The following is a 17,513-nucleotide window of genomic DNA, read 5'->3' on the forward strand; positions in this document are numbered from 1 at the left end:
TTCTGGAGCTTCTGAAATACAACCATTGCTTTTTTCCAAATATGCTTCCAATGGCTAGGCCACATTAGGAACATAGCAGAGCTTTACTCTTAACAAATTTTGACAATTTGCGATAAATGGTGCAAACATATTTTCTCTTTATGAAAAACACTTATTGTGAACATCCTGGTATTCATATTCATGGTACATCAAGACAAAATTATGAGAAAATATTGTTATTCTCTATTCAGATATATTTGGACACGTTTTTATGTGATAAATACACTTTTAAATATTCCTTTCAAATATTTCCTTCCTTGTTCTCTTGTCAAAGTGTAGTGTATTTTTGTTATCATCAAATAGAAAAGTATCTTTAAATTTAGATACTGTGGATATTCTAAAATATAAAATGTTATGAAAATAAAGCTATTGTTTACCATAAAAGCACTTAATGTTGTAGAAGAGAGATGATTCTATCTGGGCCCAAGAGATTAGCTGCAATGGCTAATTAGTGTGAGTCACCAGAAAGCAGTGTGAGTCCTGCAACACATGTTCCCACTGGGGAAAGGGAGGAAAAAGGAAGAAAGGAAGGAAGAAAGGAAAGATGGAGGGAAGGAGAGAGGAAGGAAGGAAAGTATAAAGAAAAGAAGGAAAGTAGGAAGGAAGGAAGGAAGGAAGGAAGGAAGGAAGGAAGGAAGGAAGGAAGGAAGGAAGGAAGGAAGGAAGGAAGGAAGAAAGAAAGAAAGGAAGGAAGGAAGGAAGGAAGGGGAAGGAAGGGGAAGGAAGGAAGGCAAAGGAGGGTTGGGGAAAGAAGAGGAGAGGAGATGAAGGAAATATTTCTAACTGATCCATTAATTTCACTGGAATATTTGTTTTAGCCTCATGTTAAATCTCATGTTGTTTAACCTCATGGTTTATGTATCTCCAAGAACATCTGAACAAGCAAGATACGATTAACAAAAGACTCAGGAGTGTAAGGAACTCAATGCTGTATTGGTCTCCACACTTTTTTTCTCCCAGACAGTGCTCTGATTATAAAACAGAAACTTGTCTCCACTTGATTGTTTCCTCAGCCTTGGGTCTTATTTATCACCATCAGAAGAATACAGTTCTAATCATTACTGAAGCAATTAACTTCCCAGCCCCAGGGAAAGAAGTTTAATTAATCAAAACATTCTTGCTAAGACATCTTGACCAGTATAAAATGTTCTGTAATAAGTGATGCATTTTTAAAATTCTGAATCATTGATATCAATATTAACTAGAATTCCTGTTATAAAATATTTCATAAAAATTGCCATCATTCTCCAAAATCAATGTAGATTTGAATTTTCAATATCATACTTTGTTTTAAATGAACTTGCATTAACCATTTGGGAATGGTTATATAATCCTCTTAAATTCTCTACAAATTTTACCTCATTGAGTTGCCATGGAGTTCACCATAGTAGATGCATTAAAATTTCCTACAACTATTCCTGATGTATGGGCATGTTCTAGAATTATTATTATTATTATTACAATTAATAATAATAATCATTATTTTTATACTCTCAGTGCTGCTCAGGAGTTACTTCTAACTACACTCAGGGATCGCTCCTATAGGAGGAGTTCAGGGGATCCTATGAGATGTGGAAAATTGAGCCCAGGTCATCCATATATAAAGACAAGGATACTACCCACTCTTACTATCATTCTAATACTACAAGAATTTTTATTGATGATATTTAGTCATAAACTGTGTGTATTTTGCTGAATAACTTGCTCAATATTCTCATAGTATACCCTTCTAAATCAATATATATATATATATATAAAATATAATATAATCAACTACTTTTAAACCAAGTTGAAATTTAATATAAGTTTTAAATCAGCATGATTCCTATGAGCTGGTTTCACCAAAGGGTATCTGTATTTTTGACAAAATTTCTAATAATTTTGATATGAAGCCATAAAATAAGAGTATGTAGAATATCTGGATACTGCATGTATTATTTTTTTCAAAATTGAGTTTTGGTTAATCACAGCATTGTAGCAATGATTGAATGATTTGACATTAACACCTAGTCTTTGAATATGTTAATTTTCTAATTCTAATTGAATTTTCCTGAATTATTCAAATGCTTGTTACTTTCCTAATTTGTTTGGTCTACGATTTTATTTAAATAAAATGCCAAAATAGAAAAACATTTAGAAATAATTAGAGCTATGGCTGGTGTGGTGGCACAAGTGGTAGATAGGGCATTTGCCTTGCATGTGCTAACCTAGGACGGATTGCAGTCCAATCTCCCAGCATCCCATATGGTTCCCCCAAGCCAGGAGCAATTTCTGAGTCAGGAGTAACCCCTAAGCATCACTGGTTGTAGCCCCAAAATAAAACAAACAAAAAAAATGATTACAGCTTATTCTAAGTATAAAATGATTATGTCTATGATTAAAGGATTAACTATGAGAACTTTTTTGCTATGATATTTTATAATGTAAGACAATCCCTTGAAGAACAAATATGAACTATTCCAATTCTGTTGTTAGATTTTGGTTTTTGGGTCACACCCGGCAGCACTCAGGGGTTACTCCTGACTCTATGCTCAGAAAATCGCCCCTGGCAGGCACGGGGGACCATATGGAATGCCGGGATTCGAACCATCGTCTTTCATCCATGAAAGGATGCCCTACCACCATGCTATGTCTCCGGCCCCGAACTATTCCAATTCTATTATTACTATTCCATCTCACATATTTTTTCTTTAGTTGTTTTGCAGTTTTGTTTTTAGGTCATATTCAGAGCCAACTCCTGGCTTGGTGTTAGAGAATATTTCAAGTCATGAGGGTGGTTCTGTTATGCCTGAAAATAAACCCCGGGATAACGAAAAACAAAACAAAACAAAACACAAAAAAACCAACTCTAACACACTGAATACTCTCCCCCAAACTCCTTTTGCACATTTTTTATTGTAAAGACATTTTTGATATGATTATTTCAATGTTTATGAACTCACTCTTCTGAAATTTTGGTGATGCCCTTCTCTTAGGTTTGTAGATCAAAACTTTGTCTTTTCTGTTCTGATAAATAAATATTAAAACTTGATATTTCAATAGTATATTTTAGAGATACTTCATATATTTCAGAAAATAGAATTTTTCTAACACTACTTTTATAGACAGGCTCCAGTAATGTGAAAGATACTTATTGTCATTATCATATAACAAATGTATGGATAGAATCATTAGCTGCTCAAAATACATTAATCAAGTAATAATTATTGATTGTGATTTAGTGCCCATGATCCGAGGACAGAACTTTAATGACAGTGAACATATTAAATAAATTCAATATAGTCAACTCTAGAAACAATTTTAATTCAATCTCTACCCTAAATACTTGTTTTCTTGTATCATAGGATATGAGAATATGAAATAGACTACAAGTAACACAACATTTATTTATATACCTAAGGATTCTAAGACTAAATTGGATTGTTACAATTATTAAGGAGTTCTTTGAAAATATAGTTAGCTTTAACACCAGTGGTTAATTTAGCATTTTTCTTTTGTTTTTTTTTTTTTTTTTGTTTGTTTTTGTTTTTGGGCCACACCTGGCAGTGCTCAGGGGTTATTCCTGGCTGTCTGCTCAGAAATACCTCCTGGCAGACACGGGGGACCATATGGGACATGGGGATTTGAACCAACCACCTTGGGTCCTGGATCGGCTGCTTGCAAGGCAAACACCGCTTTGCTCTCTCTCCCAGACCACATTTTTCTTTCTTAATTCTTGCCTTTGTCTATGATACCGTAATACTCGAGATATCAACTGATGGCATTTGAATAACTCCTGAACTTAGAGGCATCTGTCTCCTCTCTGGCATAGGCCCTGCTGTAGTGGTTAGGGACTAGAAGAAATCCAAGAGAAGGAGATCTTCACCACAATAGTGGTTTTTTTAATTTAGAGACACATGATTCTTCAATTTTTAGGACACTTGTGATAAGTTGCCATCTTTGTTTTCTTGAGTTTTTTATGGATCTTATTATATTTGGCTATGGTTATTGAAATTTCTCATCTGACCTCTCAAGCTGTTTGTCTTATCTAGTAACCATTATCCATCTTCATTCTATGTTCTAACATTGTCATAAGTACCCTTGTAGCTCTTCCATTAAAATGTAAACCTTTATATGTTTTATACAATAAAAGCTATTACCATTTTTGCGTTACTAATTTAAAGTAACCCTCTTTTGCAAGAATGCAATGTTTACTTAATAATCTGAGAATCAATGAGTGTGTGTTTTAATATTACACTTAATATTACCTTTTAATATTATCAACTGCCCAATATAACTCTCATTTCGATGGTTTGTTTGTTGATTTATTTTATTTTGTTTTCTTCTTTCAAGATGGCACTTTTCTCAAATATAATGATCTCTTGTTAGTCTGTAAAAAAGATTGACTACCATCAGCCTTATAGAGTAGAAGATATGAACAAACTTGCTACTGAAAATAATGAAAATTAATGGAAATGATTATGTATGCACTGCAGTACACTGATTAATAAACTTACTCTGGTATACATTAGTATGCCATCAGTAAAATAAGTCAGAACCTTTATTAGCCAAATATAAAAGGTGATAATGAAATCATTAAGAAGATTTTTTTGTCATAAACAGAATATAAGATATGGACTAGCCTTAAGGAAAAGGAAATAGAATAAGAGAAGGAAGAAAAAAGTATTATACCATCAGGGATGAGCAAAAGAAATACATGCAGAAGATTTGTTAATTGAAATTCTTCACAATATACAGCTTAATAACATATATTAAGATTTTAATAAACTCTAAATGCCTATAAAATTAAACTTATCAAGCAGATATAAAAGATAGAATATTTGGTGCCAGAGTGATAGCACAATGGTAGGGCATTTGCCTTGCACGCAGCTGCCAAAGAGGGACCTGAGTTCGATCCCCAGCATCCCATATGGTCCCCCGAGCCAGAGCAATTTCTGAGCACATAGCCAGGAGTAAACCCTGAGCATCATAGGGTGTGGCAGAGAGAGAGAGAGAGAGAGAGAGAGAGAGAGAGAGAGAGAGAGAGAGAGAAAGAGAGAGAGAGAGAGAGAACATTTAACTAATTCTATAACCATTAGCAAGTTTGAGCAATAGTTAAAATTCTTTCTATTAACATACATGAGGCATAGATGATAAGCTGGTAAGGCCCATCAAATATTTATTAGTTAGTGATGACCTCTGTGAACTCTAGGAGTTTAGAGAAAGACCACTTTACAAGGCCAGTGTAAAACTGATTGCCAGTAGACATTAGTCTCCTGTACAATCCTCATTTATGGCATCTTTAATCTTATCTTCTGTTTCTATTTAACTACAGACTCATTTTTATCAGCACTAGTCTCTTCTATTTCTACTATCCTCCTTCTCTCCCTGAAACCTGAAACTCTAGACACTCCTGCTTCAGCTATCAGTATCTACTTTTCCTGCCTTTGGAACTCTAGTTTTATTTTTTTGGTTTTGTTTTGTTTGGGGGCCATACCTGGAGATGCTCAGGGCTTACTCCTAGATCTGTTCTATTCATGGGTCTCTAAAAACCAAAAGGGGATCTGGGGATCAAAACTGGTTTGTCCTCATATAGGCCTCATACAAGCATCCTACTTGCACCAGCCCCTAAAACTCTGTTCTTTCCATAATCTCTTACACGATTCTTTATATCTGTTTAGTCTTTTCACAAATATTATGCCAATTATTCTACCCTGACTTCTTTTCCAAAAGGCTGAAACCATTCAATCTCCCTTCTTTGGTTTTCATCTCTTCTTTCTTTCTTTCTTTTTTTTTTTTTTGTTTTTTTGGGCCACATCCCTTTGATGCTCAGGGGTTACTCCTGGCTAAGCGCTCAGAAATTGCCTCTGGCTTGGGGGGACTCCAAGGGATGGAACCGCAGTCCTTCCTTGGCTAGTGCTTGCAAGGCAAACACCTTACCTCTAGAACCACCTCTCCAGCCCCGGTTTTCATCTTTTCACATCTTACTGTCTTACACTCATTTCTTCTGCTTCTTGTTTGTCATCTGTCTCCCACCTCTGGCATGACAGCAGAGATTTTTTGTTTTGTTTATTCCCACAGCACCTGCAATTAGCATAGTGCCTGACACCTGGTAAGGACACAACAGCTATGTTTGGAATAGATTTATAAATGCAAAAGTATTGAACAAAATATTTAACATGACAAGTTTAGTGGCACATCACAAATATAATCTGACTCAGTTGAGGCTTTCTCAGAAATGCAAGTTTAGTTTGAATCAGAAAAACATATACCATAGATATGGACATTAAGAAAAACAGGCAAAGTTATTTTTTAATATAATTTTTATTTTTATCATAGTGGCTTACAAATTGTTGACAATAATATTTTAGGTACATGTTAACATAAAATCAGGGGGATTCCCATTACCGATTTGTCCTTTCTACACCTCCAATCCCGTCCTACCTCCCATATACTATTTTAATAAATGGAGAAAAACATGCAATTCAAAATTAGAGACATTTCACCAATAACCTATACAAGTCATTTCTCAGTAATGGTTAAAGGGTTAAATATGGATATTTTTTGTAATCAGGAATAAGTTGACTTTTATTAATTTTTCTCTTCTCAGAGCAAAAATTAAGACAAAGAAATTTTTATAAGTGCAAATAGGAAAAAGAAAGCTAAAAAATTCGAAGAGTATGCTCATTTTTATATAACTAAACTCAAAATTAAAATAATTCTCCTAAATAATTTTGCTGAGTTTCTTTCTTTTTTTTTTCTTTCTTTCTTTTTCTTTTTTTTTTTTTTTTGGTTTTTAGTTTTTGGCTCACACATGGCAGCACTCAGGGATTGCTCTTGGCTCCATGCTCAGAAATCGCTCCTGGCAGGCTCAGGGGACCATAAGGGATGCTGGGATTCGAACCACCATCCTTCTGCATGCAAGACAAACACCCTACCTCCATGCTATCTCTTCAGTTTCTTTATATATACTCAGTATTAAAAGACCGTACAGAATCCAATTAAAATTAAACTATTTATGGGGCCAGAGTGGTACCACAGCGATAGGGTGTTTGCCTTGCTTGCAGACAGACCTGGGTTCAATTCCCAGCATCCCATAGGGTTCCCCAAGCCAGGGGAGATTTCTGAGTGCATAGCTATTAGTAACCCTTGATCGTCACTGGGTGTGGCCCCAAAAAACACAAAAATAAAATAAAGTTATACTATTTCAAACATTTACATGGTATTTAAAAAGATTCTGAGTACTTTGAGGCACTTGTGGAATATTGAAAGATTTTTGTCTACCACAAACCAAGCTACTTTAGGAAGCAGTGTGTGATGTTGGCCCAAGAACAGATCAATAGACTGAGGAAGTATAATAAAGACCCCCCCCCCCAAAGAAACTCACATCTTTCTAAATTTTTTGTAATGAAAAAAATGATATTTCAGGTCAGTAGGAAAAAAATTAGCTCTTTGGTAAATGCTGCTAAAAACAGCTTATCAATAAAGAAATTGTCGGTAGCCCACTGTCTTCTCAGTGGTACATCTTTCTGGCTCTTTGTCTTGTTCATTATGTGCTATTCCCTGTGTTTATTTTAATGAATTTTTGTGGCTTGCCTTTCTTTCCAAATGTTTCCATACATGGGAATTGTCATGAGCTCACTTTTTATCAAAAGCCTCGCTGGAGCTTCTGTTTTCTTTGAAAATGTTATATTAATGCCAAAGCAGTTCATAATAATAGCCTATGTTGGTCAAGAGCTCTGATGTTTTCAAGTGCTTTGCAAAAATTCCCTTAATAGTTGTTGTCATGGAAAAGATGAAGGAGGCAGAGGATGCCTGGATTTGAGATAGGAAAACCGAGGAACGAATATGAGAAATGCTTCTTTGTGTAGATAGTGCCTAAGGCACTTAAATCCTGTCTTCAATATGTGAACTGTTGCTTTTATTGGAGAAATCTAGCCGTATTTTTACAGTGTCTAATAATAAATATTTCTGCACCAAGCAATCTTTCTTTTTTTAATAGTTTCTTAAGAAAACATGATCTTTCCTCCAGGGCTCCAACTATGATGCTTTCTCTGCCATCCATTTAAAAGAGTGCAGTAAAATCTGGACATGGGGGCAGTAGAACCCTCAGCCTTAAAGGATGATTGCTGGGAACAGATTCTGGGCCCTGAAGCCTGGTTGCTATGGTGATTCTGCGGCTCTGCCAAGGCTCCTCTGTAGGTGGAAAAGAAGCTCCCCCATCTCTCCCCCCCACCAGCAACTATGTGGGTTTCTGGCAGCTGGAGAGGAGACTGCCATGATGTGCTGCTTCCTCAGATGGGAGATCTGAGAGTCCTGTTGCAGATGCAAGGGGCAGCTCAGTCTGCAGAAAGTCAGAATCCTTAGGATTTTACCCAAGTGCAAATGCAACACATGCATGAAGAGAGGCTTCAAGCTTTTGCTCTGAGCTCATGTCAGGATTCTCAGGGAGAGAGCTCAACCTGAAATGGCAATTGCAGATTGCAAGAGCTTGTCTTTGTCAATAGCTATGAGACCATTTCAAAATAGACCATTCAAAATAGTAGCATTAACAGAGAACGTAAATTATCTTTGTCTTTTGAATCTAGAGTTTTTACACACATTTAGATTTTGCTTATTAACTCAGCATTGTCGAGTTGGATTTTCCTAGTCTTGATTTCTATCTCTTGCTTATCTGAGTTTAATGAAGATTGCTCATCCCACCCCTGTGCCATGTCATGGATGTCCTAGATAACAAAAACAACATTTTAAAAATGTGAACAATGTAGAAGCTGACTATATTAGTAATAAAATAAATCAGAAGCCCTGATGTCAATTTTATTACTCACTCCCAGACTTACCATTCCATTTTTATTTCCTGAGCCATTCTAATTCTGATTTTACCTTTATTTTTATTCATTCTAGGTTTAGCACCCAGCTCAGGTAGTTTGTATGCATAAGTTTGGACTCAATGTTTCTTTTTTACTGCATATTTAGAATTTCTACATACAACTCTCACACCCATATGCAATTCTTCAATAATAGTAGTGAAGAGACATCACAAAAGAAGAGGACATAAAAATCATGGGGTTGTTTGGGATACTTGCCAAAATAAAAAGTAACTATTGGCTGATCATAAATTTATTTGTTTAAAGTAAAGAAGAGATACATACATATATATAATTCGTAAGAAGTAAACTATACCAATTTCCCTGCCCTCAAAATACAAACCATTGGGTTATTATTATCTTGTAAATCTCTCCCCAAAACTGTTCACGGACATTTAGACACATACACTGGTTATATCCATCTGGAGTAAAATTGCTTTCCATCATATAAAGTGTCAAGCTGTTTCAACTTATTCTTTCTTTACTTCTTTACATGTATGTGTGTAAGAACATCCAGGAAATTATATTGCCTGTAGAAGCAAGAACTATGGAAGATGGGTGTTGCTTTTACTCTCTGGCTCAGAAATGATGAGCCACACTTCTCTTTAAATTTAGGCCAATTCAATAAGCAACAAAACAATAGAAGAACTCTGCTACAATTGCACCTCAGATGGTGCTATAAGACTTATCAACTATGCTTTCAAGATAAAACATGCATAGATATCCTTCTAACTACTTAAGTACAATAAATGACTGTTAGTGCCCAGAGTTGAAGGAGATCACACAATTGGAGTAAAGCAAAACAAAACATTTTTCTGTCAGCCACATGCACCAAACTGACTGGCCAGGGCCATCTCCCAGAGGAAATGACCCATGCCAAGGTCCCAAGCCAGTTTATATAGGGAAGGGATGAAGAGGTTCAATCTTCTGATATTCTTTCTTTTTTTTTTCTTTTCTTTTTTTTTTTTTTTTTTTGAGAAAGGCCATACCCAGTGATGCTCAGGGGTTACTCCTGGCTATGTGCTCTAAAATTGCTCTTGGGCTTGGGGGACCATATAGGACTCGGGGGGATAGAACCATGATGCATCCAATGCTGGCATGTGCAAGGTAGACACCTTATGGCTTGAGCCACCGCTCCCGGCCCCCAATCTTCTGATATTCTTTAAGACATTTGGCTGATGTCTAGAGTACCTTCCTACCTCTCCTTTGTTTCCTTTTTAAATAGGCTATCAGGTATGCCCAAGTATCTTGAGGCAGTGTAAATGGAAACGTAGGCTTGAGAAAGAGAAGCCTAATGTGTGTTTCTTTACAAAATGGCTTCCTCCATGCTCAGAAACCTACAGGCAAAAATCCATTTACCAGTCTCCTATAATGCTTCTGAAGAAAGAACAAGTCAAATTCACTCATGTGGATAGAATTAGAGGAACTTGCAAAGAAATTTGACTAAGTTTCCCAAAGAGAAAAGTAATACAAAGTTTCTGGAAAAAATGAGAAATAGAGACATAGAGTAAAACAAAGATCATCCTTTGTGAATCTCTTAATCAGTCAACTCTCTTACTTTAAATGTTATTTTTTCAATATTGATAGACACAGTATTTCATCATACATTGCAATATACACTTAAGTTTTTTTAAATGTCACCTAGAAAATTCTGAAATTTTTTTTTTTTTTTTTTTTGGTTTTTGGGCCACACCTGGCGGTGCTCAGGGGTTACTCCTGACTGTCTGCTCAGAAATAGCTCCTGGCAGGCACAGGGGACCATATGGGACACCAGGATTCAAACCAACCACCTTTGGTCCTGGATCGGTTGCTTGCAAGGCAAACGCCACTGTGCTTTCTCTCCGGGCCCGAAAATTCTAAATTTTTTGAGTGTTAACAACCCTAGTTATTTTTAATGTCTCAGTATAAATGTTTGCAGAGAGCTTTTGAAAATTGGTCAAAAATGATAAGATTTTAGAATATCACAAGTGATTACATAGGCATATATATATGTGTGTGTATATATATATATGTATATACATATATATATATATATATATATATACATGTATATGTTTTTGGGCCACTCCTGGTGATGCTCTTGGCTATGCTCTCAGAAATCACTCCTAGCTTGGGGGACCATATGGGACTCAGGGAATTGAACCGAGGTTCGTCCTGGATCAGCCATGTGAAAGGCAAACACCCTACTGCTACGCTATTGCTCCAGCTCCAGCATAGGCTTATTTTGGAAAATTATATTAAAGGCTATAATATCAATATTATCAATTGCTAAATCATATTTAATAATAACAATAAAAGCAACATAGTGGTCAGGTAGTTACTGTTCTTCAAGTACTATGTATATAATGCACATAAGTGAAATTGTGAGAGAAATTCTTTCTCTTAATGCTCCTCGTTTGTTTTAACCAAGGATAAAATTGAAGGAATAAACATGCCATCGAGAAGGCTGGTGATATCACAATTCTTCGCTGCCCTGACCTCTCTTTTTAACTGTCAATCATTTTGACTTACATTTTACCAGGCACTATAACAAGATCTAGATTTTATATTATGATTTACTTCAAAAATAGCATACATAAAGATTCTAAGATAATGTGCCTTCATACATCTAATTCACTAATTTTTACCGAGCCAGAGTCACAGCTAGCAGGGTTTCATTTAATGCTTAAGATGACTGTAAGGAGTAATAGGAGTCATTGAGTTATGTATGTCAGGGTAGGAAATCGAGATAAAATGATATGTACATATTTTGATGAAAGGTAATAATTACATAGGATGTCTGTGTTGGAAAAATTAACTTCTGTTGGTATGGGGGTTACAAGAGGGGATACTATATGGGGGAAAGAAAAGGCATTTATTATCTTTTGTGTGAGAATATATCAAGACCAAACAGGTGCAAGACTACTAAGTAGTGGGTTGGATACAGAGGGGACCACATATTTTAGCCGCCCTGGGGGTGAGGGAAGAGGAAATGGGAGGTAGGACAAAAACGGAGGGGTAGGGAGGACAATTTGGTGATGGGAATCCCCCCTGATTTTATGTAAATATGTACCTAAAATGTTATTGTCAACAATATGTAAGACACTATGATCAAAATAAAAATTATATTAAAAAAAAGATAGCTTGATTTAATTTGTATACCTTTCACAGTGTGCTAGAACTTAATTTATATAACAACTGATGCCATTGCAAATACACTTTCTCATAATGTTGATGTTTGAGAAAAGTTGGAAATGAATCATAAGTATTGATTGTGAAATTTTTTTTGTGCTTCCTTAGGGTGCTTCGAGTGCTGTATTAAATGTCTGGGGGGCATTCCCTATGCTTCTCTCATTGCTACCATCCTGCTCTATGCTGGGGTTGCTCTGTTCTGTGGCTGTGGGCATGAAGCACTTTCTGGCACAGTCAACATTCTGCAAACCTATTTTGAGATGGCCAGAACTGCTGGAGATACACTGGACGTCTTTACCATGTAAGTCTTTTTTTTTTTTTTACAGATGTAAGCTTATATTTTTTTGTGCTGAATAAATAGAGAAAAAGAGGTAAGTAAGGAAGTGCTACTTATGAACACACATACACATATGCACAATTCTGAGACAGAAGTCAAAAAAGCATTGTTTTTATTATGAGTGTGGGACATAGCAGAAAATCACATTTTAATATGATCTGTATTTTAATTAGATCACAAAGTTTTATCCAACATTCAATTACCACTTAGTAGAATACTTACATTTATCTTGTTCTTCTAATTTAAGTAAAAGCTGCTCTGTTAGAATAGAACAGAGGGCAGAGAATAGAGATAGATATAAATAGATTCATTTTGGTGCTACTTTTAAGATGATCTAAAATCCTATGGGTGATCTACTTGTTAAAATTCTTTCATTCAAACCTGAGTGTGATACCACCTTTCTTTTCATGCCTCACAAAAACTGATATGATTTTGTAACAAAGATTGTGAAAGTTTCTATTCATTTCTCCTGAAGGATAAACCAAGAAGCATAAACTATACACAAGCCCCAATTATCCTGAAGATTTACACTTTACCCTGAAAAAAGAAACTCCTGGATAATGTCTGTGTGTTTCTCTAATGCTTTTGTGTTTCCCTGATAAAAGGCTATTAATATCACATAACTTAGAGAAACAGTGAGTTTATATTTAAGGGCAAAATGCAAATTTTTAGCATAATTGGGGCTTGTATAAAGTTGCTCTGTGTTACTTTGTTTTCCCTTCAAGAGAAGTCAATAGAAACTTTATTCTAGGGGTAAAAGTCTGTCATTTAAGATAATTTTGATATTGTTCACAATGACAAAATGAAAAAAAATTATCATCACAGTCTCCTTCCAGAAGCCTATATTCAATGCAAGAAGTTCTAAATAAATATTACAGTAGCTTATGCAGAGAACATTTCTATACCAGAAATAAGAAATAAGACTTTTAGTCAGATAAAAATAGGCAACTTATTTAGAAATACATTCTTTTCTATTTGAGTCCTAAATGTACACTCTGTTTTACTGACAAAAGGGTTTGAAATTAGATGAATAAAGTGTTGTTGAATTACAAGTCTTAATGGATACATCATTGTTAGGGGACTTTCCTTTTCATTCTTAAAACTCCCTAAAAAGGAGACTATTCAAATTTTTTATTTGACCAGGGTAGTTTAAGTTGACTTGATTTGAAAACTTAAATCCCTGAAGGCTGAAGCGATAGCTTAGTGGTAGGGTGTTTTCCTTGTACGTGGCTGACCCAAAACGAACCTTGGTTTGATCCCCAGCATCCCATATGGTCACCCAAGCTAGGAGCGATTTCTGAGCACATAGCCATGAGTAAACCCTGAGCATCAACAGGTGTGGCTCCAAAATCAAACAACAACAACAACAACAACAAAAACAAACCCTTAAATCCCCAATCTAATACTTGATTAGCTTTGACAGCTGACTAGTTAGAAGACAAAGTCCATTTCTAATATAAAATATATCTTGTTACATTTTTAATACTTTGCTAGCTTTAAGTTGTCTTGAGCAAACTCTTGCTCAAAAGTTCAATTTCTGGTGCTGGAGTAGTGGCTGAAGTGATAAGGTATCTGCCTTGCTGGCGCTAGCCTAGGATGAACTGTGGTTCTGTGGTTAAATCCCCTAGTGTCCCATATGGTCCCCCAAGACAGAAGCGATTTCTCTTTTTCTTCTTTTTCTTTCTTTCTTTCTTTCTTTCTTCTTTCTTTCTTTCTTTCTTTCTTTCTTTCTTTCTTTCTTTCTTTCTTTCTTTCTTCTTTCTTTCTTTCTTTCTTTCTTTCTTTCTTTCTTTCTTCTTTTTCTTTCTTTCTTTCTTTCTTTCTCTTCTCTTCTTTCTTTTCTTTCTTTCTTTCTTTCTTTCTTTCTTTTCTTCTTTCTTTTCTTTCTTTCTTTCTTTTCTTTCTTTCTTTCTTTCCTCTCTCTCTCTCTTTCTTTTCTTTCTTTCTTTCTTTCTTTCTTTCTTTCTTTTCTTTCTTTCTTTTCTCTTTTTCTTCTTTTCTTTCTTCTTTCTTTCTTTCTCTCTCTTCCTCCTCTTCTCTCTTTCTTTCTTTCTTTCTCTTTTTTCTTTCTTTCTTTTCTTTCTCTTTCTTTCTTCTTTCTTCTTTCTCTCTTTCTTTTCTTTTCCTTTTTTTTTTTTTTTTTTCTTTCTTTTTCTCTTCTTTCTTTCTTTCTCTCTTCTCCTCTCTTTCTCTTTCTTTCTTCTTTCTTTCTTTCTTTCTTTCTTTCTTTCTTTCTTTCTTCTTTCTTTCTTTCTTTCTTTCTATTTCTTTCTTCTTTCTTCCTTCCTTCCTTCCTTCCTTCCTTCCTTCTTTCTTTCTTTCTATTTCTTTCTTTCTTCCTTCCTTCCTTCCTTCCTCCTTCCTTCCTCCTTCCTTCCTTCCTTCCTTCCTCCTTTACTCCTTCCTTCCCTCCTTCCCTCCTTCCTTCCTTCCTTCCCTCCTTCCCTCCTTCCCTCCTTCCCTCCTTCTTTCCTTCCTTCCTTCCTTCCTTCCTTCCTTCCTTCCTTCCTTCCTTCCTTCCTTCCTTCCTTCCTTCCTTCCTTCCTTCCTTCCTTCCTTCCTTCCTTCCTTCCTTCCTTCCTTCCTTCCTTTCTTCTTTCGTTTTTTGGTCACACCCCACAGCACTCAGGAGTTACTCCTGATTTTATGCTCAGAAATTGCTCCTGGCAGTGTTGGGGGACCATAGCATTCAAGACAAGGCAAATGCCCTACCTCCATGCTATCTCTCCAGCCCCATCCAGGAGCACATAGCCAGGAGTAACCCCTGAGTATCATTGAGTGTGGCCCCCCCAAAACAAACACACAAAAAGTTTCTTTTATTCCTTAAAGTTTATAATTCTCCTATAAAATGAAAAAAGAAAGATGTTGCATATTTCTTTCAACTGAAAGAGCTAGAATTTCCTCCCCTCCGTTTGGGGGCCAGTAGAGGGCATGGACCCAAGAGGGAGTAGATAAAATGTGAACAGGTACACTATACTTCTTACAACTGATCTTATTTACAGAATTAAATATCATGCAAAGAGGAAGTTTAAAGTTTATACTTATGTCTAAAAACTTTTAAAATGTATATCTTTGAGGAAGTTTGCTTAGAAAAAGAGAAATATATCTAAATGTGTCCAACCTTCCCCTAACCACACAAATTTATAGAAAGATATATTAAAAGGAGAAGACAGCAGATTAGCCACAGCCATTTAAATATAAATAGAATTATTTGAAGGCATAATCCCTTCAGACTTATTCAAAATTTCTTTTGACAAGAAGAAATGAGGGGAGTAGCTAAAATTAAAATTTTAGTATTTTCAGTATTTTGGGGCTGGAGCGACAGCAATTGGTAGGGCAACTGCCTTACATGCAGCTGACCCCGGGACAAGCCCAGGTTCAATCCCCCCAATCCCATACGGTCACCTGAGCCTGCCAGGGGCAATACTGAGTACAGAGCCAGGAGTAACCCCGAGTGTCACCTGGTGTGTCCCATAAACCAAATTTTTTTTAAAAAGTCAGTATATCAAAAATAGACAAAGGAGTTATGTCTATTTTGTTAATTTTTGTCTATGAAACTTTATTTTCTGAAATAATTTGAAAAATTGGCATTACCCATTTCATTGAAAAAAATTCATCATCATCTTTTTTATAATTTTTATTTAAAATCTTCTTAGCATGAATTGATCATTGAGCATTTATTTGTAAATACTATCCATGATTTACAAATATAATTGCATTGCTATGCTTTAGATAATTTTAGGTTTTCAGAAATCTTTAAGAAAATGACTTTATGCATATTTTAATGTGATAAAACTAACAGTTTTTTTGTTAAATCTTAATCTACACTGGACAAAATTTCACTGTGCATTATTTTAAGCATCCACAGATGTCCTTAAATGTCTACAGATTCTCTATACTTAGGCTACATCCCGATTGGCAAATTTAAATTCAGATAGAAATTTGTAAGAAATCATAGGCTTAATAAATAATATAAAGTGATTGTACCTATCTATCTGAAACCAATTGCCAACTTCTATTTATTAGTTCTATTATAAAATTCTACCAAAGCACAGAAGAAAGCAAGTGTGGTTGTTCATAAGAGATATCAAAGATATTATTTGCTGAGTGTGATACTTTACCTTTAGTATTTTAATATTGGAATAAAATAAAAGGAATACTACATATTTGTAGTAAGAATACCACTTTTACTGGCATTCAATAAAATCAAATATCTAAACTATTGATCCTCATATTTCAACCTAACTGAAAATTCTTAGCTAAATCCTGTGTGGTTATTAAATGCTAAAGACTTTCTCATCATCAGTAAACACTTCATGAAAACAGAGAGAGGATATATCCCACATTTTAGTAGGTAGAATTGGTGCCAATTTATTTCTTCAAAGACTAAACATTTAGAAGAGGTAGAGATTATCCTGTACAGGGCTGTCTAAAGGACTTTCTGAAGAGTAGATCAGGTGAATGGGAAATAGAAACAGTAAAATAAGTAAATATAAAAAGAGATGAATGAAAGATGTCTTTATAGGTATAAGACATCTTGGAAAAAGACATCTTGGAAATCAACTAAAATAAATGTGAAATTGTTTGATTGTGAAGACTTGTTGGCCAACTATAGTACTATAAGAAGTTTGTTTCTATATCCTATAACAGCTTGTCAATTGTTTGGACAGAAGTATAAAAGCTATAGTCTCATCCTCAACTTTCTACCTATGATTTGCAGGATGCAAAGAAATAATCCTTTCATCAAAACAATTTTTTTAAAGCTGCTGAGCCAAAGTGATAGGGACAGCAGGCTAGGCAATTGCCTTGCATGCAGCAGACCCAGGTTTAATCTCTGACATCACAGTTGATTCCTGAGTACAGAACCAGGAATAACCCCTGAACACCAGCATGTGTGGCCCCAAACAAACAAAAAACCCCAAACATTAAAAAGCTGTCTCTCTGTTACAGCCACCTCTGAAACATAGACATATCTCCCAGTATAATCTATATTTTCAAGTCTTCAGGGATACATTTGAAATGCAAATTTGCTGAAATGTTTCATATTCATTTCACATATCATTGAAACATTTAAAATACAGTTTGTTATAAGACTTACAAATAATTTCTATATGATGATC

The 17,513-nt window shown here is 35.3% G+C and overlaps 1 protein-coding gene across 1 annotated transcript in view; it reads left to right on the forward strand.

Moving 5' to 3' along the window:
- The window catches only part of GPM6A (glycoprotein M6A), a 143,865-nt gene that overhangs the window by 79,834 nt on the left and 46,518 nt on the right, over window positions 1-17,513 (forward strand). The window contains 1 exon segment of the mRNA XM_049771306.1: window positions 12,165-12,357. Coding sequence (XP_049627263.1) covers window positions 12,165-12,357 — 193 coding nt within the window.

This window comes from Suncus etruscus, chromosome 4 (genome assembly GCF_024139225.1).
Source record: "Suncus etruscus isolate mSunEtr1 chromosome 4, mSunEtr1.pri.cur, whole genome shotgun sequence".
NCBI lineage: Eukaryota > Metazoa > Chordata > Mammalia > Eulipotyphla > Soricidae > Suncus > Suncus etruscus.